The 25,040-nt window shown below is 41.2% G+C and overlaps 1 protein-coding gene across 2 annotated transcripts in view; it reads left to right on the top strand.

The window, feature by feature from the left end:
- AKAP7 (A-kinase anchoring protein 7) overlaps positions 1-19,073 on the top strand; it is a 165,676-nt gene extending 146,603 nt beyond the window's left edge. Inside the window, exons 8-9 of one of the 2 annotated variants that reach the window (XM_054022686.1) lie at positions 9,161-9,339; positions 18,592-19,073. In XM_054022686.1, the coding sequence (XP_053878661.1) occupies positions 9,161-9,339; positions 18,592-18,654 (242 nt within the window). In that variant the 3' untranslated portion in view covers positions 18,655-19,073. The remainder of the gene's footprint in view (positions 1-9,160; positions 9,340-18,591) is intronic. The other variant, XM_054022689.1, reaches the window with a different exon arrangement.
- The last annotated feature ends 5,967 nt before the right edge of the window (positions 19,074-25,040 follow it).

The following is a 25,040-nucleotide window of genomic DNA, read 5'->3' as shown; positions in this document are numbered from 1 at the left end:
AATGGCTCTAGCCCGTTCTTAGGTAGCAACAAAACCAGTATGAACCGGACATGTTAGACTGAGAAAACTAGATTGAAGGTCTCAGACCCAGGCTCCAGCCTGATCCTGGAATCTACACAGCAATGAAACAGCCCCACAGCCCGAGCCCCACAAGCCTGACTCAGCTGGCATGGGCTAGCCAGGGGTGTCTAGTTGCTGTGTAGACAGGCCCTGAGAGACCTAGAGGCAGGAGGATCTGGGTTGGCTAGGAGAATGTAGGCTGGTTCTGTTCCTGTAACGTCAAAGGAAAGTCTTTCTATCTTAGCTTGCAGTGAAGTGTAAGATTAGATATTTAATGCTTTGTTCCAACTGCTAAATAAAAATACTTTGTTTTGTTTTAAGAAGTCTATTGGTCAGAGGCTCCCCAGTGGTGGAAATGCAGGTGCCCAAAACTTAGCTGGACTTACAGGGTAATAAGCGATTGGTATGCCTGGAGCAGTATACCTGGCTTCTGGTCTAAGCACAAAAAGGCAACAGGCCCAAGACCTAAGGTAGATGCACTCAGAACACCAGAGAGATCTAGTTTAGACCAGTACTGAGAAGAGAGCTTGTCAGTTACTATCAAGTATATATCACTTCACTTGTGTGTTGATGAATTAATGCTACGTAATAATATTGGAGAGTCAGACAGGCCCTATCTAAAATGTGGAAAACGAGGTGTTTAGAAAACATGATAGCTAATGTGTATTAACTAATATAGTTGTATAATATCAGTTAGCACCTAGCGTAGACACAGACTAACATTTTCTCAGCATACCTCATTTTTCTATCCCAGACAAAGCCACAGAGGAGATGGAAATCTGTGACTTCCTATAGCAATGATTGATCACAAATTACATTCATGGAATATGTGACAAAACTAGAAAACATACAGGGGCTCACATTTGATCACACTGTGTGATCTTCCTTCATCTCTTAATTGCATGATTTTTCTTTCCCAGTTCACACATTTTTGAAAGCAGATTTACTTGTATTTTATAGAAGTTGCCTTGAAGAGTCTGTTTTAGAATCAGCAACCATAAGCCACATTGTACCATGTTATTATTTGTGTCCATCTGTTTTTCATTATTGACTTTCTGTATTCTTTGTTTTTACTTGTTTATGCAAGATTAGTTTCAAAATAAAAATGCTAGCTAAACCAACACAGCACAGTCCTGACTAGTATCAGAGGTGTAGCCGTGTTAGTCTGAATCTGTAAAAAGCAACAGAAGGTCCCGTGGCACCTTTAAGACTAACAGAAGTATTGGAGCATAAGCTTTCGTGGGTGAATGCCCACTTCATCAGACGCAAGTAATGGAAATTTCCAGAGGCAGGTATAAATCAGTATGGAGATAACGAGGTTAGTTCAATCAGGGAGGGTAAGGTGCTCTGCTAGCAGTTGAGGTGTGAATACCAAGGGAGGAGAAACTGCTTCTGTAGTTGGATAGCCATGCACAGTCTATGTTTAATCCTGATCTGATGGTGTCAAATTTGCAAATGAACTGGAGCTCAGCAGTTTCTCTTTGGAATCTGGTCCTGAAGTTTTTTTGCTGTGATCTACAACCCATCCTGGACAACGATCCCTCACTTTCACAGACCTTAGGAGGCAGGCCAGTCCTCGCCCACAGACAACCCGCCAACCTTAAGCATATTCTCACCAGCAACCACGCACCGCACCATAACAACTCTAACTCAGTGGGCTGTAGTCCACGAAAGCTTATGCTCTAATAAATTTGTTAGTCTCTAAGGTGCCACAAGTACGCCTGTTCTTCTTTTTGCGGATACAGACTAACACGGCTGCTACTCTGAAACTCTAACTCAGGAACCAACCCATGCAACAAACCTCGATGCCAACTCTGCCCACATATCTACACCAGCAACACCATCACAGGACCTAACCAGATCAGCTACAACATCACCGGCTCATTCACCTGCACATCCACCAGTGTTATGTATGCCATCATGTGCCTGCAATGCCCCTCTGCTATGTACATTGGCCAAACTGGACAGTCACTATGCAAGAAGATAAATGGACACAAGTCAGATATCAGGAATGGCAATATACAAAAACCTGTAGGAGAACACTTCAACCTCCCTGGCCACACAATAGCAGATGTAAAGGTAGCCATCTTACAGCAAAAAAACTTCAGGACCAAACTCCAAAGAGAAACTGCTGAGCTCCAGTTCATTTGCAAATTTGACACCATCAGATCAGGTTTAAACAAAGACTATGAATGGCTATCCAACTACAGAAGCAGTTTCTCCTCCTTGGTGTTCACACCTCAACTGCTAGCAAAGCACCTCACCCTCCCTGATTGAACTAACCTCATTATCTCCATACTGATTTATACCTGCCTCTGGAAATTTCCATTACTAGCGTCTGATGAAGTGGGCATTCACCCACGAAAGCTTATGCTCCAATACTTCTGTTAGTCTTAAAGGTCCCACAGGACCCTCTGTTGCTTAGTCCTGACTATGCACTCCATGGTATTGCATTCTAGCATCCCCATAACATAGAAACTTCAAAATTGATCCAACTGATATTTGAAATGTTATGGACACTTTCAGGCTTTGTAAAGGAAAGAAATTTCTCAAACCATAGGAAAAAATGAGTATTCAGTGCACAAAATATTCCCTTTATTAATTGGTACCCTCAGACAGTTACTAAAGGGAGAAGGGGAAGGGAGAGGAGGATAGTCAGTCCTTGGCTGGGCTAGCACCAATGCAAATATTTTTATTTCATTATTATTCGTATTACAGATTAATCGATTTTAAAGCCAGAAGGAACCATTATGATCATTTAGTCTGACCTGCATAACACAATGCCATAGAACCACACCTTCTGGTTGGCACCTAGAGACCACAGATGAGATTGGGGCCCCATTGTGCTAGGCATTATACAAAATATAATTCTTCTAATTTGTAATATGTAACTGTGGATGTCACCTTGTGCTTTGGGCAGGTATCCCATAAATTGAAGCCACTACCTAATACAAAAGGTCTTCCATAAATATATCTATATTAGCCTTTCCCCTCCTCAACTGCTTTAATAAAGAGAAAAATAAAAGATCAAAATTCTGGACTCTGGCAGATCAAGGGCATGGGAAACAAGTTCCAGTCAAAGGACCTCTCAACGACCAGCCCTCTGGGCTCAGCTTCCTCCCATTTAAGTAGTGAGAGAACAGAAATACAGGTAGACTCTTGAACGTGTTAGGAAAGCTAGTCACTTGCTTTCTGTAAAAGATTTACAGTATTATGGTTTACATTTAACTTGCATCAGGTTTCAATAAATATCAGGTAATCCTCTTTAGGCAGGGCTGCAAGCATCATATGAAAGAAAACTAACCTGTTATATTAAATCAGGCTGCTTTAGGATCATCTCCCACAGTTTTAAAACTGAACATTTCATCACTGTTTCACTGAACTAAATTCACCTCTTAGGCAAAGTAAAACACATCAAGGGTGGGGTTTTGAAAGCACTCAGTATTGCTTAACTCTGCACCCATTGAAGCCAATGGGAGTTAGAGTTAGGCCAATGAGGAGTGCTTTTGAAAATCTCATCTTGAGTCTCAGGGGGTAAAGCTGATTAGATGATGAAAAGATAGGTTTGTGAATATATTAGCAAATAAATGACTCAAATTATAGTTGCTGCTATTCATAGAGTCAAATCATCATTAATGAATATTCATCTGACTGTTGCTATTAAAAGAGTTCAAGTGTCTTGACATTTGATTAGCACTGGGAACTTATCTGGGGTTTAAGTTTCACTATTTGCCTGTTAAAAAGTTTGTCATGCAGAGAGGGAAAAGACAATCCACCACATGACCATCTGTACTACACGTAACAAACTGAAGGCTATTTGAATAAGCAAATTACCTGAAACTAAACTTCCCCCATGTGTTCCACTCTGATTACCAAAGCAAAAATAATAATTTCAATCATCACACAATATATTGGGGGAAGCAGAAGTCCTGGAAAATGCTTATGGGATGATTTTGTAGTCTGTATATATTTTTGTTTCGTACTAAAAAAGCAAACATGATTCTGGGATGTATTAACAGGTGTGTTGTGAGCAAGTCATTCTTCCGCTCTACTCTGTGCTGATTAGGCCTCAGCTGGAGTATTGTGTCCAGTTCTGGGCACCGCATTTCAAGAAAGATGTGGAGAAATTGGAGAGGGTCCAGAGAAGAGCAACAAGAATGATTAAAGGTCTTGAGAACATGACCTATGAAGGAAGGCTGAAAGAATTGGGTTTGTTTAGTTTGGAAAAGAGAAGACTGAGAGGGGACATGATAGCAGTTTTCAGGTATCTAAAAGGGTGTCATAAGGAGGAGGGAGAAAACTTGTTCACCTTAGCCTCTAAGGATAGAACAAGAAGCAATGGGCTTAAACTGCAGCAAGGGAGGTCTAGGTTGGACATTAGGAAGAAGTTCCTAACTATCAGGGTGGTTAAACACTGGAATAAATTGCCTAGGGAGGTTGTGGAATCTCCATCTCTGGAGATATTTAAAGAGTAGGTTAGATAAATGTCTATCAGGGATGGTCTAGACAGTATTTTGTCCTGCCATGCGGGCAGGGGACTGGACTCGATGACCTCTCGAGGTCCCTTCCAGTCCTAGAATCTATGAATCTAACTCAGACCTGAAGAGCAGACCCAGAGATGCAAAGCTCAGTGTGTAACAATCCTTCGCATTTGGTGACAACTTTTGCCCAAAGATCTCAAAGTGCTTTAACAAAGGTGGATCAAGTATTGTGGTGCACTGGGAAGTATTGTTTTATTGCTGGATGGGATCAGAACAGTTCAGCTGTGTCACAGAAATGCTCCTTTAGCTCAAATGGCAGAAGCCAGGACTTCTGTAGGAGGAAGATCTTAGTTTTTAGCCACCCAGCTACAGTGAAGTTCCAAGAGGCCATGACGAGCAGCATTGTGACAACCATGTGATTCTAAGTGGCCCTGGGTTTGTTCCACTATTCGCAGATAAGATGAGGCGTTGAGTGTAAGTGGTTCACTTGCCAGAGAGATTACCCAGCAAATCAGTGGCAGCATCAGGAATAGGAACCAAGGGTGAAATTCTGGCTCCACTGAAATTAATGAAAGTTTTGCCATTGACTTCATTACAGCCAGATTTCACCCCAACTCTCGTTCCTCGGCTATAACCACTCAACAAATCTTTCTCCTCAATAAACTGTTAATAGCTTCACTGTTACACATTAGCCACTACTTGTACCACTGCACTCTGAAAACCCCGCAGCTGAAACAGCCCCATGGGGTCACAGGCACTCAAGGGCAAACTGTAAGAGCCATAAGGATGCTCGAAGTTGCACCCTGGGCCAAACCATTCCCTGGAACAGGCAGCAACAAAAATAGTAGAACATGGTCCTGGACAACTGGGATCTTAAGCCCCACCAGAAATGTAAGGATTGCATGCATAAAGAAACACTGAGAAACTTGGAAGTAGACAATTTTAGTCATGGTGCAATACTACTCATTAATGTGATACTCATCAACTATGCTATTAATTAACTATAGCCCCCAACTAAAAAAAAAAAAAAAAAAAAAAAAAGGTTGTCTACATCCTTGCATATAGTCACCTTCTCTCTCCCACCCTCCCATCCTTTTATGCCAAAGGCATTTCAGTCAGACTGACGATTCAGCAGAGCGCATTGGGCAAAACATCTAGACTACGATAGATTCATGGCGGCAAGAGATTAGGCTTCCTCTATTATCTCAGGAGAGACCTTTTTAAAGGAAAGTTCTTATTGTTCTATTACCTCAAAACAGACCTGGAGGTTCAATAGCAAAAATAATTAAAGCCCAAAGAACTTTAATTTTTCATTCTAATTTTGGGATGGCGTGAGCATTGCCACAGACAGGGATATGACAACATATGTATGAAAGAGATATACAACTCTGATATTCCATTATGCAGGAATTAAGACAAGTGGAGAGAAAATAAACTGGTTTGTGTTCCTTTCAAATACATGGCTGCACTATATTCAGCTTATCTGTGTTAATACTTCAGAACTGAGGGAATGGGTAAAACTCACAATCTCCATTATTCAGGAACAGGATCTAAATTTTTGTTTTAAAAATACTCAACTGCTTAAGCTTTAAATTCAGCTGCTCTGTGAAAGAAGCTGATTATATTACATTTAGCCCATAGGCTTTGAAATGCTGCTGTTATATATTTTATTATTTACTGGAAAAGCACTGACTCACCAAGCTGCAATCAGATTATTGGTATCAATCTAATTACGGAGTGCATAAATTCAGTAAAACCTACTGGAGGTGATAAGAAGCACAGCTCATCCTTTCATATCCTAGAGGGATTTTCATGCTCCAGCAAGGTCTCTCTCACCACTGGTAGAAGGAATTATTCCCCTCCCCCAATTGCTTGGCTCAGTTCAGAATTAAGTATTTGTACTTGAAGAAAGAGGAAATTAATTTCTTATAGCAGTAACCTGCTTGCTATTTCTTCCTCAAATTGGAAGCGTGTCTACAAATGTTCAGTAAATACAAAGGGCCTCATAGCACGGGCAAGTGCCACTCCACTGAAGTGATTCTTTCACTCTTTTTGGAATGGAAAAAAGAATAAGAAGAAGACTCCAGAGGATCCTGATGTTCCCTACTGCCTCTATCACACCTACTACCCAAATGGCTTTTGTGCCCAACACCATCAAAGCTGTTTTCAGCTATCTTCAGGGACTAAGCATGTAGCTTCCATAGTGTTCCTACTCCCTGCTAACCTGGGGAGTTCAAGCCTGGATTCCTGGAATGGCCAGGAATTCCCATAAAATTCTGGGCAGGCTCTGTTCTCCTGTTCTTTTTGTCCTCCTTGTGAGGTGCTGGTCTGTTTCCAGTCCCTGAGGGACTTTCTGCCACACCAGATCTTTCAGGCCGTTCTTCCAGGGCACATTCAAATAGAACTTGCAAAGAGTAACAAACTCACAATCAATGCAGGCTTCCAGAAGCCTTTCACTCTTCCCTTCTCACCAGAGCTAGTCACAGGAGCCAACCTCCTACAGTTCCTTCAACTGAGGCATCTCAGCCCTCAAAAGGGAACATCTGATCCCTTCCAAGGTGGGTCTGATAAATTGAACAGGACTGGCTGGTCGCAAGTCCCCTGACCATTACAAGGGGCAGAATTAAAGATTCCTGTTCTGTCCTTGTTTTCCTTTGATTATTCCTCACAATCGAGAGCACAGCTTTACAGAAGCACATGTGCACATGAACTGTGCAACAGTGGATGTCCTGTCAGCATAGAAAGATATATTCTATGGTAAAGTCCTACACTGATGGGGAGAGGACTGGGTCACATAATAGGGTTTTTCCTTCTCTAGTTTCTTTATTGTCTCTGATTATGTATTTGAGGAGCATCATGGCATTTAATTCCATCAGATGTTTGGAATATGTAATGCTGCAGAATGCTTTTCTGATACTATAGAACCTCAGAGTTACGAACTGACCAGTAAACCACACCCCTCATTCGGAACCGGATGTATGCAATCGGGCAGCAGCAGGGGAGGGGGAAAAAAAGCAAATACAGTACTGTGTTAAACTAAATAAAAGGGAAAGTTTAAGAAAAGATTTGACAAGATAAGGAAAATTTCTGTACTTTTTAATTTAAATTAAGATGGTTAAAAGTAGCATTATTCTTCTGCATAGTAAAGTTTCAAAGCGGTCTTAAGTCAATGTTCAGCGTAAACATTTGCAAGAACCAACATAAGTTCTGAACAACCTTTGTTCCCAAGGTTTCCTAACTAAGGTTCTATTGTATGTCCATTCAACAGAATACAAATAATGATGCATATGGTGAAAAACCTCTCACACGTTGCTAAACCGCACCCAGTTTCCAAGCACAAGTGTGTTACATTTACAGATCTGACCTGCTATGCCATTAGGAGGACTACAAGCCTGGTGGAGTGATAGTTTTGCACAGAAGCAGACTCTGCTGACCCCAAAAATGATTCTACTCTTTGAACATATTTGGATCAGAGTTGAAAAGTGATCTCTTCTAACAGCGTTTCCCAAACCTGAGGGATGAGGGGCCAGCTGTGGGGCACAAACAGACCTCTTCAGGGTCTCTGCTTTCAATCAAAAAAGAAAGTCTCTCGCTGTTACAACTCATGAAGATGATCTTCAAAATGAGACCTGAGTGTAACCAATGCATTAATCTCTTCCTGGGTTTGCAGACAACCAGACATAATAGCTCTGAAGCATGAATTTCCTCACTGATTTCAACAAGTGCTAGTTCAGAAGCCTGTGATGATCTTGTTAATTTTGACATTTAAAGTACTTTGCGGCTCAGAGTAAGCAAAAAGGTAAATAAGCATCACATTATGAATATCTTCACCAGCATTTCTCAACAAAGGGATAGAAGGGTGGGTACAAAAGAGGTCTACATTCACATGGGTAGGCCTCTAACACAGTCGTTTTCAGACTTTTTTCATTTGTGGACCCCTAAAAAATTTTGAATGGAGGTGTGGATACCTTTGGAAATCTTAGACATGGTCTGTGGACCCCAAGGGATCCATTGACCACACGTTGAAAACCACTGCTCTAACACATGGCTGAGTTACGGGGACCTGGTTGATTTCTTTTTTCTGAACGAGGCTCAGCTTTCAGAAGTTTTGGAAACTCTAGCATACAACGAAAAACACCTTTGCAGCTCTCTGCTCCTTATCTTGAGTAGAATGGAATTAGATGCTTTGAAATACATAAAGTTAAAAGTAGACTGGTTAAAAAACACCAAGCTCATGAAGTTAATGAAGCAGAGTTGTGCAAAACCTATATAACCCTGTGAAATGAAATGGTGGGAAGAGTGGAAGGTGTTAAGTTTAAGTTCTCATTGCCTTAGCCCTGCTTCATAGATTTCAGGCATGTCCCAAAACTAAGGCTCACCAGGAAGGTGTACTGCCGTTTTCATTCAATTGCTCACTCTAGGCAGCTCTAATAATAGCTCACCCAATGCGTAGGGGTGGTGGACAAGTGGCAGTGCAAGCTATGGTGAAGGGATTTAAGTCCTGATCCAATGCCCACTGAAATCAATGGGAGTCTTTCCACTGATTTCAGTAAATATTGGTTCAGACCTTTAAGGGTGAAACAACCAATTTAGCTCCCTTCTTTTTCCCTTTCATGCAGAAAATCTGCATGAAGATACTGTGATGAACATTACACGCTCCAGCGCAAGGCACTCACCTCCTGCAGTCATCAACGTAATCATCTTGACGTGGAAAAAATTCCCATTTTGCATAGTAAATACAGCTTCTCATCTTACACTGCCAGTTTCCATGCTGCTCAGATGCAAAAGCAAACGGTTGGTGAGTTTTTCATAACAATGTCTTTCGGCATTTCCAGTAATTACTACGCAATTAAGAGGTACTGTGCTTATCTCTCTGCCCAAAGAAAAGCTTCTGAACAGCTGTCAGAACAATTCTGAAACATCCAGATCTCTAAAGGAACATCCTGCATGTTTCCGTAATACCCAATTATCCAGATCAAATATGAGGTGGTATTTCCTCCATGGCGGGGGAAGCTGTAATGATTTAGTAATCAGTTCTTGCCTACAGTTCACTGCCATGAAATCTTTGGAAGCAATTCATATTGAAGAATTGACAACGCTTTGAGGAAGGAGAAGTCAGTGAGAGACAGCAGATATTGTTATGATTCCATATGAATAACTGCAGGAACTGTGTATAGTAACAGTTTCATCTAGAGCCAGATACCTAGATATCTAGAGCTAGACTCCCACTGAAGTTTAAGTTAAAGACTTATAATATCTATATCTAAGGGTATTCTATTGCTGCCCAGCACCCTAGTATCTGAACAGCAATAGCAAAGTCCCTAGCAGACCTCCTGGATTCTTTGGCACTTTTCCATTTTTGGGGTCATAACTATACTTAGGATAGGGTTTTTGCTCCCCAGAGAAGTGGGATAGAACATTACATTGCCCATGGTGTGATGGGCATGACTTAACAGAAGCTGAAGGACTTTTTGCTGTGTTTCTGTAAGAGGTTTCAGAGATAAGCAATGCCACATTGTAGGACTGGTATGTCACCATACTTCAAGAGATGTTTCAACCAGATCCTTTCTCAAAATTATGTTTACAGACAGTGACCCTGCAGAGATATATTTGCATTGTGAGAAGTTACAGACACACAACCTCAGTTACTGCTGAGGTACATTTTGAATGTGTGGTTTAGGGCATTGTGTGCTCTGTACCATTTATTCTAAATTGGGCCATAAATCTCTGCAAAAACCAATGAGAATGAGCTTCACTCTTCCAAAATAATATATTATGCAAAGGAACAGAGAAGTTCTCCCAAAGCTCTATCTCACAGCCCTGGTAAAGCTCCCTTTGCTGGACACTCAACAGGCTGCTATGTTTGGGTCCCACTACACTAGACATCTATGCCTTAAGCTGAATAACTATCCCTTTGCTTGGCCTCTCTGGCACATTTCCTGGACACCGGCTTTCTTTCTGTTACCCCTTTCCAGAAATGGGACCTCCCTGTCCAGTTGCCCTTGGCTCCCAAGACCAGCATTGATGCCTACAGACTCCCCGGTAGCTTGAACAAGACACTTACCCAGAGCTCCCCCCTTGCAGGGACTCTTGGTTACAGTTTACCTGTCCAGGGACATGTGAGAATTGAAGCACATAACACACAGACTTTGCAAAAGGTTCCAAAGCCAATCACTCTTTACTCTAGACAGTATAAGAAATATACAGATCTAGACAAAACAGCACACCTATACTGATCTCCCTGCCTCAGTTGCCTCACTCCTTTTGAGTATTTTTTGGTCCTACCCCAGAGTCCCTTACAGAATCCAGGATCCCCACTCTTGCATATGGCTTCTTCTCCAAATCATGGAGTCTCTCTCTCTCTCCAGCCAGCTTCCTCCTTCAGCTGGTCCACAATTAAAAATAATCCCTCTACTATAAAAGCATGCCCCTCGGTCCCTCTCTCCTGCCCAAGCTTCCTTTGTTTGAATCCCTCTGAGTCTTTAAAGATGAGCACTATCACCTGGCTGCTTTGTTTACATGTGTGTGTATTTTCCACTCTTTAGCCACCAGCTTCCTTCAATCCACATTGGTAGAACTGGTTTTCCCAGCTCACTACCCTCCTTTGCATACCCATTGTTCAACCAGAGCCCAGTCATTAAGGTGAAGAACTTCCTTCATTTGCTCTGCAGCTTCTTCCAAACTGGAAAGGGATAGTGGTAGGGAGGGAGAGGTGCAATACATATCAGGAATCCTGTTAACTCATGTTGACTCACCATATATTGAGGCATTCAATGATTCAACAATTTCATAAAACTAACCAGAATTTTTTAAGTATCAGAGGGGTAGTCGTGTTAGCCTGGACCTGCAAAAAGCAACAAAGAGTCCTGTGGCACCTTATAGACTAATAGACGTATCGAAGCATAAGCTTTCGTGGGTGAATACCCATGCGTCTGACGAAGTGGGTATTCAACCATGAAAGCTTATGCTCCAATACGTCTGTTGGTCTATAAGGTACCACAGGACTCTGTCGCTTTTTACAGAATTTTTTAGTTGTACATAGACAGTTCCCCCAAGTTGTAGAGGGATTTTGATTTCAGAGGCTTTATCATTTTTGATATATACAGTTTGGAAAGGATGAGAAATAAAAGCCAAAAAGTAAGATGTAGGACTGAAGCAAAAGGAAAGAGACATTCTATACATTTACGGAATTATTATGCAAAGTCAGCATTCTGTCATATGGGATTTTTTCCTAGCTCTCAAAAAGAAAAGCTGCCTATAATTTCCTATCTGTGTAGATCATTTTGTGCCATCTGGATTCTATTCCATTTTTCAGGCAACAAATATGTTCATTCCTGTTTAAGCTTGACATGTTAGTTGCAAAGATCTCAAATTTAATTATGGTATTACTGTAGTATTGCTAATTCAGAAGAAACATTGAACTTCATTAATATTAGATTCAAGAGATAATCAGATTCCACGTCTTCTGACTGTACGTTATTAATGCCTCATAAGGAATGATTTATGGAATAATCATTCAGGAATTCTGTAAACTTTATATACAAGGGATGGAATTCATCCACAGGGGTTGATCCTGCACCCATTATAGTCAATTGCAAAGCTCCCATTGATTTCAATGGTGCAGGATCAGACCCATAATGCAAAGAACCCTTCATGGCACTGGGTCTTAATGGAGGCAAGAGTGGCAGGTCTACAAACGCATGCTAGCCTTTTATTTCAAAATGCAATGTTGCAGCACTATGGGGCAGAACCTCAACTGTGTAAATTATCATAACTCCACTGACTTCAATATGTCAGTATATCAACAGAACCCAATCTTAATATGTGCTGCTATCATTTGGGTTTATACACACAGAGCAATATTAAAAGAAGAATTGTGAAGTCTCCATGAGAGGGCATGCAGTGCATTTCTCCTCCAACAGTCTGTGCTGAGTTCCAAGAACAAAAATGGCTGAAAACTGAAAATAGGAAGAATGCTTAAGATATAAAGGTATAGTACACAGGAAACAAGAAGCTCCATACTAGTTTCATAGACACAGACATCACAACTACCACGAACGAAGAGTAACTCTGGGCAGTTTGTATAACATAAAGAACCAACAGTACAATTTTAAAACTGAAAATTATTTAAGTGTCAGAACCTATTGGACTTGCAAAACCAGGCTGGAACTCTGATGAGAACAGCTTTAACATATGGGTTGGAAATACTATAAACCGCCTCACACAGAAATCCTCCACTTTCAGTCCCAACAGGATGTACAAAGGGCAGAAGAGGACAAAAATGAAAAACAATGGAAATAAAAATCAAGAGTTTCTCAAAACTCCTAGAATGGTGGTTTCACTTCAATTCGTTTTGCTGAAAGTCTGAGGCAGACTATTTTTGTTTCTTTCAAACTTGTTCACCCCCTGACTTTTTTATCACATCTCTTTCCTTGTAATAGCGCTGTTCAAAACAAACCAAAAAATCAATTAAAAACAAAACCCCAAAAGCCTACACAGGTTTATCTGGTCAGGAAGCTTCATGTATTTGAAGACCTCCTAACCTTTGAGAAACAAACTTGAGTTTTAAATCTGTATGCTTACTGTCTCCTAACTTGGTGAATCTAATTTTAAATGTAAACAATTAGCCTCTGGTATTACAAATGAGGCCAGAGTCTATCTAACTGTTTAAATAGTTTATTTCATTCTTTATTGATTTTTGCTTTTTCCTCCCCGCTTTTCAAGGAAGGTGCATTTCTTTTTGACAGATTCTATTTTATAAAATCCCTTAGTATGGCTCTGGGGCATGAGGGCTAGTTTACATTAATTCTCCTGAGTGATATTTAAAGAAAAATGTTCTTATTAAAGTTCTTTGTTTAACATAGGACTGAGAACCTGAAATGGAGTTCTGCCTGGCACTGGAACTGCATTACTCTGAGCAAGTCATTTAGCCTCTCTGCCTCAGTTTCACCATTCATTACATGGCATTAATACCAATTTATCTCAACAGGGCATTCATTAGTGCAATATGCTCTAAAAAAAATCTGCCACATATGCTAACGAATGTACCCACCTAAGACTTTATGGGGGTCACTCTACAGCATTCCTTGGCCTTCTAGATTTTCAGATGGACAGAACTATGACCACCCTGCTCCAAAAGCAGACCCCTGTTAATGGAGCTAAATGAGATTCAGTTATCTGTTGGCAATATAAGACCTATGAGCTATAGCTGAGCTGTTCTAATTCCAGCCAGAAGAGGTGGAACACAAGTTCATTAGGATACAGTATATAACAACACAATTGGATTGTTTTGCAGTTGGCTTTGGTTTTTATTGTAAATTCGCAGTTCTAACCTTCAGAATACATGCTTCTTGGAGAAATCCCTTCCATCTCTGGCTCGAGCAAAAAACAGCATATTGATTTGGAATGCACCCATGCAATGGCATGTTTGGGGGGGCCCTACTATGCCTCCTCCTTTCCCACAATATGTTTTCTGGAGTTGGGAAGTGTCTCCGATTTATTGTGCACTCCTTTACACATCTTTGGTCTACAGCGAACAGGTTTTTCTGCCTTCTGAGTCAGATTCCATTCAAAACAAAGACTGCTCTTGGTAGTTTAATAGAGAAACTGCTCTGCCTGATCTCCCTACACAGAAACATACACTTTTTTTTTTTTGCTCATTTGCAGTTATTACTCCACTCGGTCAGGGTAAAATAAATCACCCATGATCACTGTTTCATCCTTTCATCTATCTACTTTTATGTGCCCATCACTGTGAGTATTGAGTATTTGCTGCTGTTCTTTTCTATTTCACCCTGGAGACCAATAGGTCTAAGTACACCCTCTTCTTACCTCCCTCCTAAACCTTTTACTTTACCATCTGATGCAGTCATGCTGCAAATGTTATTTCTTTCATTGAACCTCTCTCTCCATGGCCACAGCTTTACCTGTCCTGCTGGCCATCTTTATCCATTTCATATCCTGGTGATTTAACTTGTTACTTAGTTTCCTGGCACAGTTAAGTCTTGGCTAATTAACTGATACGTCCTGATCCTACGAAGATTATGCACATGATTAACTTTATGCACTGCGAGTAGTCCCACTGATTTGGTTTGTAAGTCTTTGCAGGATTGGGACAATAATATTCTTATCTTAAATACAAGTCCAGTTATCTTGTTTTCTATATATGAATATAGGAGCAGAGCTGTTGCTAGACCCCTGAAAGCAGCATTAATCAAAGATATGTCTACAGGGTCCCTTATGTTTCTCTTGCATTTCCAGTGTAATATTAATATTCTTTCAAGAGATAGTAAAAATAAAAATCATATTGTGTATTAAGAGAATTAACATCACCTTAGACAATTAAAACTGAAAATTTTGAAAATCTAATTTACTTTTCAACATTTATATTGTTTTTTTGTACATTTCACACAGCTTGGCCGATGAAACTATAAATCCACTAATGTTGAGAACAATGGTATTTAGGAGTTCAGAATACTACAGGGGAATCATTAAAATAAAACCTGTTTTCCTTTTGATTTTTTGTTAAAAATCGAGGAAGTATTTATATTAGCTCTTTTTAAAACTCGCTGCGTCAAAACCAACATTTTGGGATTAAACTAAATTGACAAAAATTCCTTTATTAAGTTACTGCCACAGTTCCTACTGTGGTCAAGGGACCACAGGTCATTTTTAAAGAGCTGGTTGGTCACAGGGTGCCAGTTCTCCTCAGTTCTGGCTGAGAGAAACAGAACTGATGAGAGAAAACAGAGGATGTGATTAACTTTCCCCCAAAAGGAAAATCTACTTAACTGCACTGAAAACAGCTAAAAATCCATAAATACTACTCTCACAAGTGTAACAATTACAGCAGTGCATTACAAGGATGATATGTGATTGTCTTCTAGATACCTTCACTCCCATTTGCAATATCAGTACTAAGGGGTGTCCCATACTATAAACAAATTGGGAACCCTTGAGCTACTTAGTGCAGTGCCCAGAAACCATTTTGTAAAGGAGGTTGTGGAAATGCATTTTGTTATTCTATGGAAGAACATAGGGTTAATTACACACAAGGGAACTCCTCAGATCCTGTAGTCACTATGTGACCCTTAGTGGTTGTCTTAGGATACCTTCATCGGAAGGCATCATACACACTAAATGTAACAGGACAGACTTCAAGAATATTGAATGCATGTTCACATAATAACTGAAGATCTATTGGTGTGTGCTTATTGAAATGGGGAAATATATGTACATATTTAGTTGCCTGAAAACCCCAGTAATGGCTCTCACTTCATTGCATCTTTTCATTCAAAGACTCACTTTCAATCCAGTCACTTGCTATTTCTCCATTACTGTTGTCTGGCTCTAAAGCGCTAGTTGCTTTTATCAGTGAATGTACATCTAAAGAAAAAGGTGTCACGTTCACTGCATTTAGAAAAATTAACGGTTTAATTAAAATACCACATAGCTCTTCACAAAGGAGGTCAGCATCATTATGCTTATTTTACAGGTGACTTGCTCAAGCTCTCCCAGCAGGCCAGTGGCAGTCAGGTATAGAACCCGGATCTCCTGAGAGCCAGTCCAGTGCTCTAGCCACTGGGCCATAGTGTCTCCAAATAAGTAGTAAATGATAAAGCCCCCTTCCCCCCCAACTTCTAGTACAAGCTAATTGACCAACACGGCCACCATACTTTGAGCACGTAGCAAATTAAAAATTGGGTGACATCACAAGCGTGTCCCCCTCAGAAGCATGGAAGACATCAACTAAAAAGAGAAGAAAACAGAAGAGCATACCAATTAGAAAACTTGAGGGAATGGCAGTGGAGATATACATAACAACTGTCACTATATTCCAACATACCAAATACATTTAGATTCATTGACATATTGCTCTCTATATGTATAGTTCTCTATATGTAAGAGCAAGTAACTGGCATCTCACCATGTGGTAACAGTTAGCAACTTTATAATGGCTGGCATCTCAATGACCTTCCAAGTATTTAAAATAATTATCTGGTCCTTTTTATCACTCAGAGAGACCATGAAGTGACTTTAAATGCCTCTCAGATGCCATCGGACAGATTAGGATTTAAGTTACATTTTAAACAAAACTCCAGGAGTTTGGTGTGGAGGAAAGTTAAACCTGCTATTAAGGAGAGAGGGGATGAGTTGTCAATTGCCTTTTCCTACTTTGCTGTAGGTTTGCCAGCATTTTGAAGCTCTGTTGATTTGATTTTCATTGCTGCCTGTTTCCCTGCTCTCAGTGTTTATCCATGAAAGGTTTGTTTTCTATTGATTTTTCCCCCTACGTTTTTTGTATACATGCAGTACAAGGTATGTGTTAGCAGTCAATACAGGAAGACACAGAATCAAAAACAATTGTTAAGTCTCTTCTTTTGCCAGCTCACAAGCAGGCACTGGGGCCAATAAGCATATGTCCGGTGGAGCATTTTTAATTCAACTATATAACACAGAAAAAAAATCAGTTTCACATCACCACAGTTACAGTAGTCACTCAAGTTAGTGGCTATTGTCATCTGCCATGTAACATGGGTAGATAATTTTTTTGTAACCTTGACCCATGTCATGTGATAGTAGCTCTGGCTCAAGTCATGTGGCTGAAGCCAGGAAACAGATCTCTTTTGATCTGCATTTTTGTGTGTGTGTGTGTGTGTGTGTGTGTGTGTGTGTGTGTGTGTGTGTCTGTCACATCTTTGTAACAACCACGCCATACAGGTGGGGAAAGGAAGAATATTATGTTGGTATGGTTGGCCTGATTATACTATCTAAAGCTGAGATATAAATATTTCATCACTGAAAATCCCCAGTTTCTCAAGATGAATAATGCACTCTAGGAATTGTTATACAGAAAGAAAAAGATTCATGCATTTGTTACAACTCTGACAAAATCTACTCTGAAAGTGCAGTAAGAGCCACATTCATAGCCAACCCTGATGTAAATACTTAAAAAAAATAAAAAAGGATAAAAAACTCAAATCTTAAAGAACATTGGCAACTTATTTTAAACATGCAGACAGGGCAAGAACCTTGTAGGACATTCAGTCTCCAACTGATGGCTATATTGGTGAATCCCAAGGAAAAAGTAACTGTTTTCTTGACTGGTCAATAGATGAGTCACACCTTCCCGTCCCTTGAACAGATCACTGCCTCCCCAAGCAGGCAAGCCCTATAAGTTGAGAAACACTGTTAGAGAACATCCTTACACTCTACACTGACCCTTGTGGTTGGCAATACAGTTCCTTTCTATTTAGTCACAACCTGATAGTAAATGTCTCAAACCCCTTGGTTGGCCTTTACCTTCTATGAAGCCCTATGATGACAGTAGTATAGGACAGAAAAAAGAGCTATTTACTTAGGTCTCCCATGTTTAAAATCCATGCAGACAAAAGCAGTCAGCTGCATGCCCTTAGCTGCTTTATCATTCTCCCCTGTGTTCCTGTCTCAATTCTGCCTTCAGTTACGTGAGTACAACTCCCATTGAAGTGAAAGGGACCTTTTCAAGGGCCAGCCACAATTGCATTCTGGACTTTCCACCATTAAGGGACTGTTCCATGCTTGTGCTCCAGGAGGAACAAGCCACACAGAACCAGCGTGACAGAAACTATGGCCCCTCTCTCCTGGCACACACAGCAGGGGAGTGCAAAGTGTGCAAGGGCACTATCCCCCCCGATGCTCCCATTGGAGCAATGCAACGCCATTGCCATTTAGGGCTGTGCCTTAAATGGCCTAGATTTTCTACCTTCAGAAGAGTCTTAAAACGATCACATTGTTATTTCTAAGCAGCAGGCTCTTCTGCTTCTTTCCAGTTCTTTTAAGATCCTCTAGCATTTGAAATCTCTTGTATTATGCTTTAAATGTTACACATGCTACCTATGAAGATCTGCTGATTCCACTCCCACAGCAGCAACTCTAAACCCCATCTAACAGTGGAGAACCAGGACTATAGCTTGCCTTTGTCCCAGAGTACTAGAGCTACAGCCAGGATTATTTATACTGCATTCTTATTTAAACTAGCAGAGTGATTCTGTCTCTGTCATGTTCCCAGGACCACTTCACATGTGTCAGAAAGAAGAGGGTCAAGGAGCTCAATGAATTGAGAAAACAGTGAACACTGCATCTTTTCAAGAGGTGATGAGTGCCACTCTGCCAGTGCCACTGCAAATAGGAAGAGGGAGAATGACAGCAGTGTCAGCAGAGCTCAGAGCCTTATCTCACAGGAGAAGCCACCAGACAGATACTTCATGGAAAACTAGAGATGAAGGAGAGTGGAAGATCACTGTTCTTGGGGCATACTGCTACATTCATTCTGCAAACAGCAACCAACATTTGTTATAGCTACTTGAGCAAGTCGAGTACTCATTTATGAAGCAAATAAAACTCTCTGCAGTGTGTTTGCCTGGATCAGTAGAGTTTATAATATTCAGAGTGAATATATTCAGGATTCATTTTTCACCTTTGTGACCTTTTGAGTTGGTAATTTCTCATAAAGCAAACTCATTATTTTAGATGCGTTATAGCAGCCCTCAAGTCCAGAAGATGTGTGTATAAATACTGATTATAATAAATACTTGTGCTTTCTCTAGCACGTTTCATCCATGGGTCTCAAAGCACTTCATAAATATTAAGTTTCGACACCCTTGCATGGTGTACGGGCACAGAGAGACAATTCTGGCCACATCTGTAATACATGTTACCTCTGGGGTTGAACACAGCAATTGATGAACAGTCTACAGTTGGTTTAGGAAGCGAATACTGGATCTGTCTGAAACTGTAGGCAAACAAGAGGCAGTGCTAGAATTTGGCCATGTTACCTGGATTAACACACGACCCTTAGCAACATCCAACAACATCCTAATGTAAGAAAAACAATAAGAACAAAAGTCAAGGCTGCACAACAGAGAGCACAGTAGGGGTCTCTGAACAGGGAGAAGCAATACTGAACAAACTGGCTGCTGTCACTGCACATGGGCACTGAGTTTTGGGGTTGTTGTTTTTTTAAATGTAAAGGTGCAGTAGACAGAAAAAGGCATCCCACTTCATAATTCTAGCTCCTGATTGAGGTGGCTGTAGTTATGCATCTCACCCAAAAAGCATTCATGTTAGCAGGCATTCTGCACAAAAAATCAAGGGTAGAATGTGTCCTACAGCTTTTACTACTAATTTAGGCTGGGTTTTTCCAAATGCACCTGTATGACTTAGGAGCACAAATCTCAGTGAAAGTCACTTAGGCACTTCTATATTATATTAAGCAGATTTTTCAACTGATCCAATTCTCTTTCCCAGTGCTCTGCCCTGGCACCTCTAGGCTTGGCACTCATATATATATATATATAGCTTGAGCACTAGCACTTCTTTCATTACAAATTAAGCACTGCTCTTTCCTCAGGAACAGAAAGAAGCAGGACTCTTTAAAATCAATTACCCCTTTCAGGCTAGTTTGTTATGTTCTTCTTCTGGAGATGGAATGAACTGCCCAGCTGAGCACTTCTACTGTAACTGACTGAGCCAAATATGAGTGAGTTCCAATATAGTTCTCAGCTCTTTGACAGTAGTTGTGGTGTTCAGTGATCAAGTGTTATATGTTGTTGTTAAGTGGATCAGGTGTTGAAGGAAGAGTATAGAATAATAGAAATGTAGGGCTGGAAGGGACCTTGAGAAGTTATCAAGTCCAGCCCCCCCCCCCCAGTGCTGAGACAAGACCAAGTAAACCTAGATCATCTCTGACAGGTGTTTGTCCAACCTGTTTTTAAAAACCTCCAATGACAGGGATCCCTTGGAAGCCTATTCCACAGCTTAACTATCCTTATGTAAGGCCGACAGACCCCGGTCGCAGGGATTGAACCGGGGACCTCTGGAGCTTAGTGCATGAGCCTCTACAGCATGAGCTAAATGCCAAGAGGCTGTTAGCAAAGGCTGCAGCACATACTCATTTTATCTCTCTCTCTCTAAATGGTCTCACTGCCACTAGATGGGACAGACCACCACACCCAGGAGGTATGTGGGTTACACTTACAGTAGAAAGTTTTTCCTAATATTTAACCTAAATCTCCCTTAATCTGCTGTAAGTCCATTACTTCTCGTCATACCTTCCGTGGACATGGAGAACCATTGATCGTGGTCCTCTTTAGAACAGCCCTTAAGGACAGTAGTCCCCAAACTTTTGAGGGTCGCACACTCAACTTGCCCCTGTCCGTGCCCCCCAGAGCCAGGGCCAGGAGCAGGGGGTGGACAGAATAAGGGCCCCAAGGCTAGGGCCATAGCTAGGGGTGGGTCTGGGGCCAGGAGTGGGTATGGGACCAGAGCTGCAGCCAGGGGCAGAGTCTGGGGGTGGGGGCAGGAGCAGAGCCACATAAGGGCTGCGGTGGGTGCCAACAGCCGGTCCTAGATTCGCCCCCACCCTTGGCCCCGTGCCAGGAACGGAGCCACAGCGCGGGCCAGCAGCTGGGCCTTTGGCCGGGTGTGGAGCCATGCCAAGGCTGTGGGCGGGGCCAGGTGTGTGGTCGTGGCTGGTGGTGAGACTAAGAGAGCTGGGGACGGGTGGCACTCCCTCCCCACCCCCTATCAGGGCTGGCTCAGGCCCCCCCAGACCTCACCAAACATTCCTTCATGCCCCCCAGGGGGGCACACCCCACAGTTTGGGGACCTCTGCCTTATGATATTTGAAAACTTATCAGGTCCCCCCTCAGTCCTCTTTTCTCAAGACTAAACATATCCAGTATTTTTAACCTTTCCTCACAGGTCAGGTTTTCTAAACCTTTTATCATATTGGTTGCTCTCCTCTGGACTCTCTCCAATTTGTCTACATCTTTCTTAAACTGTGGCACCCAGAACTGGACGCAGTACTCCAGCTGAGGCTTGGCCAGTGCCAAGTTGAGTGGGACCTTATTTCCCATGCCTTATATACAATATTTCTGCTAATATCATTCTGGGGTTTATTTCTTTTTTTTTGCAACTGCATTGCATTGTTGGCTCATTCAATCTGTGATCCACTATACCCCACAGCTCTTTTTGAGCATTATACTGCCTAGCCAGTTATTCCCTATTTTGTAGTTGTGCATTTAATTTTTCCTTCCTAAGTTAAATACTTTGCACTTGCCTTTACTGAATTTCTTCTTGCTGAATTCAGACCAATTTTTCAATTTGTCAATGTTGTTTTTAATTCTAATCCTGTCCTGCCTGCAACCCCTCCCAGGTTGGTATCATCCACAAGTTTTATAATCACTCTCTCCACTCCATTATCTAAGTCATTAAAGAAAATATTGACTAGTACCAGACCCAGGAGAGACTCCTGTGGTACCCCATTAGATATACCCTGCTAGTTTGACAGCAAACCATTGATAATTATTCTTTGGGTACGGTCTTTCAACCAGTTGTGGGTACCCACCATATAGTAATTTCATCAAGACCATATTTCCCTAGTTTGCTTATGAGAATGTGGGACTGTATCAGAAGCATTGTAAAATCAAGATATATCATGTCTACTGCTTCCCCCTCATTCACTAGGCCAGTGACCCTATCAAAGAAGGAAATTAGGTTGGTTGTGCATGATTTGTTTGTGACAAATCCATGATGGCTATTCCATTAATCCTACTATCTGCTACGTGCTTACACATTTATTGCATAATAATTTCCTCCAGTACCTTTCCAGGTATCCAAGTTAGGCTAATTAGTTTATAATTCCCCAACTCCTCTTTGTCCCCCTTTTTAAAGACAGGTACCATACATGTTTGCCCTTCGCCAGTCCTCTGAGACCTTTCCCATTCTCCAGGAATTCCGTCTGTGGGTTGAGGAACAAACATGACAAGGTGAGAAGTGTGTTCATTGGCAAGCACCTTTCTGCTGGCTCTCAGCTACAGAAAGGAATTTTCTTGGAAACATTCTTACTTGTAGTAAACACTGTTGCGTGGGATGGTATATGTGTCTAATGATGTGGTAGTTGCCATGGAAAGTGCAGTGCATGTTTTGTGAACAGCAGAGAAGAAAAAAAATCCTCATTAAAAGAAAGATTAAATGGTACAGTAAGTCTGGCTGTGTGTTTGTAATCTAGTCAGTGGTTGCCCTTCTCAAACCATAATGGAGTAAGAGCTAGTTGTATCTACAGGAAGATAGGTTCAGTGAAGCTGTAGAGCAGGGGTGGGGAACCTATGGCCTGCGGGCCCAATCCGGCCCATTGCTTAATTTCATCTGGCCCGCAGCAAGTTTTGGCACCTCTCCTCTCCCCATCCCCGAGGAGCTGTGAGCGCCAACTCGCCCCGCTGCTGGGGGGAAATCCCAAGCCTACATGCCCAGTTGAGCGGGTGAGTTGATCATTTTATATATTTCTTTCTCTCTAAAAAAAAGAGAGACAAAACTAAACTAAACTAAGTTGCTTTTTTACTTGTGTGTGGCCCATGATTGATTTTTTCTGTGGGTCAATGGCCTGTGACAGAAAAAAGGTTCCCCACCCCTGCAGTAGAGCAATGCTTATTTAGCCATGGTGGGTTTCACATTTCTTGAGTAAATGGATGGAAAACTCTATGTAAAAAGAATGTGACTTCTTAGCCAAACAAATTAGAGCTAGCATATGTGATTTACACACAGCCCTGGGTAGGGGGGCCATTCTGCCCTGGTGAACCACCTGAGGAGACTGTACTTCAGAAGGCATCATCTCTCCAGAGTTCTCCAGGGCAAACAGATGGTGAGCACTCTGTACCATGCATTAGGATTGTACCAATGGCTCCTCTATGTGCTCCAGCCCCACTCTGCAGCCTAGGGTTATGGGGTGAGGTAGGGTCGAGTCATGGCTTCCTACCAATAATAGGAAAGAAACTGAACCATTTCTTCAAACCTGTATTGCTCTATCTGCTTTTGGCACTGGATGGCAAATGGGGAAGCGTCCACATGTGGATAGTTCTGAATGATGAATAAAGAGCCATGGACCTAAGAATGTGGTAACCCCACCATAGAAAAACATACAACAAGCACCACAAGCCATACTGGTATGCTGCAGGTTCAAACAAGAGATCAACTTCATATGAAGAATATGACAGGCATTGGTCAAACCTGTAAAGAAAGCCCATGTCCTGAAAATTTTGCTCAAAGTCAGATCAATAATCATCAGATTTTGAATTGAGAGAACAATCTACGAAGCTATTAAAACTGCTTGAGTATTTAAAGAAATGGATATATGCCTTCTTGATGTCCTTGGAATCAGTGAATGCAGATGAACAAGTTCGAATAAACTATACTTTAGAGAAACAAATCAGGCCATCATCTACTCCAGGAATGTGGATGGTAAACATGAATCTGGCAGAGCAATCCTAATGTCAAATGAAGCAGAACTGGCACTGACTGAGTGGGAATAAGTCAGTGAAAAAATTATTAGAATTTGCTTTCAGACTAGAGTCTTCAAACTAAGAGTCACACAATGCTATGCACCAACCAATAAAAAGCCAAATGAAGAAAAATATGCTTTTTATGATTTGTTACCGGATGTATTAACCAAGATCCCAAAACTGGATATGGTGACTATGAGTAATTTAAACACAAAGGTAGGAAGTAAAACAATGATGGTTGGATAAAGTTATGGGCAAGTGCAGCAGGAGTTTGGACATGACCCAAAATGGTGATTGATTAGTAGAAATTTGCTGTGTGAACAACATTTCCTCAAAGAAATCCATAAAGTGACAACAAACTCCCCAGATGTATTACAAAAAAAACGGATACTGTAGATATTTTTGCATTTCAAGGACGTTTTGCAGCTCATTGGCAGATGTACATGGGTACAGGGGAGCAGATATCGGCAGGGACCATAACCTTTGTATCACTAAATTGAAGATCAAGTTAAAGAGGATGAAGAAGATTAAAAGAAGACCACGCATGAACACCAAAAGCACTTTTCAGCTTGAACTGAAAAACAGATTTGGTGTTCTAATGGAGTTAACAGAAGTAAACCAGGACATGGATACTTTGTGGGAAAACATCAGCGAGTGCTATCTAGAAAGTGCAAAGACAGTTCTAATAACAAAATCTAAAAAGGGAAGAATAGAATAGTGATGCTACTTGGGCAGCAGTGGAAATGAGAAGTGTAAAGCAAAAATTCATGAATGCTAAGACGTGAAGAGATAAACAAGTGGCAAGAAGAATACAGAGCTCTAGGCAATGAGGAAAAAGGAGTGCTAGGGGAGATAAAAGGACATATTGATAGAAAATGTCAAGAGGCTGACGATGTTAGCCAAAAAGGTGACCTTGCAATTCTGTATAAGAAAATCAAATGGCTAAAAGGAAACTTTAGCACTACTGAAGGCTCTATTAAAGATGAAAATGGAAAGATTTAGTATAGAAGGAAAACAAAGGAAAGGACGGGCAGGACATTTTCAGGCTGTTTTAAATAGACCAAGCCCAAGTGAACTACTAGAAATACATGAAGAAGACCTATCACTAGAATATGATTTAGGAGCTATTACAAAGGAAAAAAGCCAACAGTAAACTAAAATATGGCCAAGTGGCTGGAGA

Source organism: Malaclemys terrapin, chromosome 3 (assembly GCF_027887155.1).
Source record: "Malaclemys terrapin pileata isolate rMalTer1 chromosome 3, rMalTer1.hap1, whole genome shotgun sequence".
Lineage (NCBI taxonomy): Eukaryota > Metazoa > Chordata > Testudines > Emydidae > Malaclemys > Malaclemys terrapin.
Note: the sequence above shows the minus strand (reverse complement) of the source record. Positions and strands in the feature narration are given on the sequence as shown.